The sequence below is a fragment of the Pterocles gutturalis genome, unplaced genomic scaffold (assembly GCF_000699245.1).
Source record: "Pterocles gutturalis isolate BGI_N339 unplaced genomic scaffold, ASM69924v1 scaffold44509, whole genome shotgun sequence".
Classification (NCBI taxonomy): domain Eukaryota; kingdom Metazoa; phylum Chordata; class Aves; order Pterocliformes; family Pteroclidae; genus Pterocles; species Pterocles gutturalis.
In genome coordinates, this window is record NW_010132361.1 from 37,156 (window position 1) to 38,856 (window position 1,701).

At 53.1% G+C, this 1,701-nt stretch overlaps 1 protein-coding gene across 1 annotated transcript in view; it reads right to left on the reverse strand.

Annotated features, from left to right (window-relative positions):
- Nucleotides 1-1,495, reverse strand: part of PROX1 (prospero homeobox 1) — a 36,237-nt gene extending 34,742 nt beyond the window's left edge. Inside the window, exon 1 of the mRNA XM_010080871.1 lies at nucleotides 1-1,495. Coding sequence (XP_010079173.1) covers nucleotides 1-1,434 — 1,434 coding nt within the window. The 5' untranslated portion in view covers nucleotides 1,435-1,495.
- Nucleotides 1,496-1,701: the final 206 nt, after the last annotated feature.

The following is a 1,701-nucleotide window of genomic DNA, read 5'->3' on the forward strand; positions in this document are numbered from 1 at the left end:
GGAGGAGTGGGGTAAGCCGGCGGTGGCCGAGAGCGGGGACTGGTGCAGGGAGGCATGGTGGCTGCCGGCCGGCGGGGCTGAGGCGGGTTGGTCGGAGGAGTTTTTGCGGACGACGAGGGGCAGCGCCTCAGTTTGGTCAGTGGCGCCGGGCATGGGGACGCTGCCGAAGGTGTCGAGGGGGTTGGGAATGATGACGTCCCCAAAGCACTGCAGGCGCTGGTTGGCTGTGTGGAAGTTGTGGTTCTCCCCGTTGACGGCGAACCTTGCCTGTGGGATCTGGAGAGGTGGGAAGACCTGAGGAAGCTGGCGGGAGGGTTTGGACGAGAAAACTTTGACCACCGTGTCCACAACTTGCGACATGGCGGTGTTGAGCTCCTGCTTCAGCGTCTCGGCCAAGTGTTTGCCTTCGGGGTGGAAGGCGTTCGGCCCTTGCTCCTTCTCCTTGGGACCTTCTCTTTTCGGCTTGTTCTCCACAATCTCCTGCTCCCGGATGAGGGCCCGCGCCCGGTCGATGAACTGTCCCGGGTCCAGCTCACACATCTCATTGTCCGACCGGCTGACAGAGTCGCCGGCCCTGGCGTCCATGGTTTCGGAGCGCATGCTGTCTTCAGACAGGTTGCCATCTTCATCATTTTCGGAGTCGGTGCTGTCGTAGATCTGGTAGAACTTCTCCTGCAGCTGGCGCAGCTGCTTCTGCATGTCCTCCAGCTGCTGCTTCAGCTGTCTGCGCTCCTCTCGCTTCTGCTCTTTCCTCGCTGAAACCAGCTGCTGGAAACTCTGCTGCTGCTGTTGCGGCAGCTTTTGCTTGCGTTTGTTTTCTCTGTAACTTTCTCGGGGACTCACAGACTGCGGAGCTATTTCTCTTTCGTTTTCATTGCCCCTTAATGCCACGCTGGGGGAATGGCTCATACCCCGAATTATATTCTCAACCCGGGCGCGTTTAGCTCTCAGGTGCTCGTCGCATAACCGATCCACATCAAACTGGCTCATAGTCGGTCTGCCAAAAGGGGAAAGACACTCTTGGGGGCTGTCTCTTGAAGAGTTGCTGCATACATCCTCCTGATGTACTTCTGAGCCTGTACTAGAGAGACCGCTGGCTTGGAAACTGGGCTCCGTGCCACCATTTTTGTTCATGTTATTTTTCAACAGCTGGGAAATTATGGTTGCTCCTGGAAAAGGCATCATGGCATCTTCATACGAGTTCGCCCTCTTCAGCAGCTTGCGGAGTACATTTGACTTTTCCCCATCTGCATGCTGCACCACTGAATACTCGACATCCTGCTCTGAACCTTGGGGATTCATGGCACTAAAAAACGTTGCTCTTGCCTTTGCAAAAAATGCAGATGCTGTCCCTACCGTCCTTTTCACTCCAATGTCAACTCTTCTTCTCTTGGTTTGCCTGCTTAAGAGGGCTGTGCTGTCATGGTCAGGCATCACTGGACTGTTATTGTGCCATCTTCAAAAGCTTGTCAGCTGGGCTCAGCTCAAGAATCCTGGGACCCTGGCCAACAGAACAAAAGGACTGATGAATCATTTTCTTTAAATTTCTCCAAATTTCCTGACCTCAATCCTGAATAAAATGCAAAATGCATAGGCTCTGGGATTTATGGCACATTACAATTATTGCAATTTATTATGCACTCTGCTTGAAATGAAACATTTTTAAATATTTCTGCTCCACTGGTTTAAGATGGATTAAGA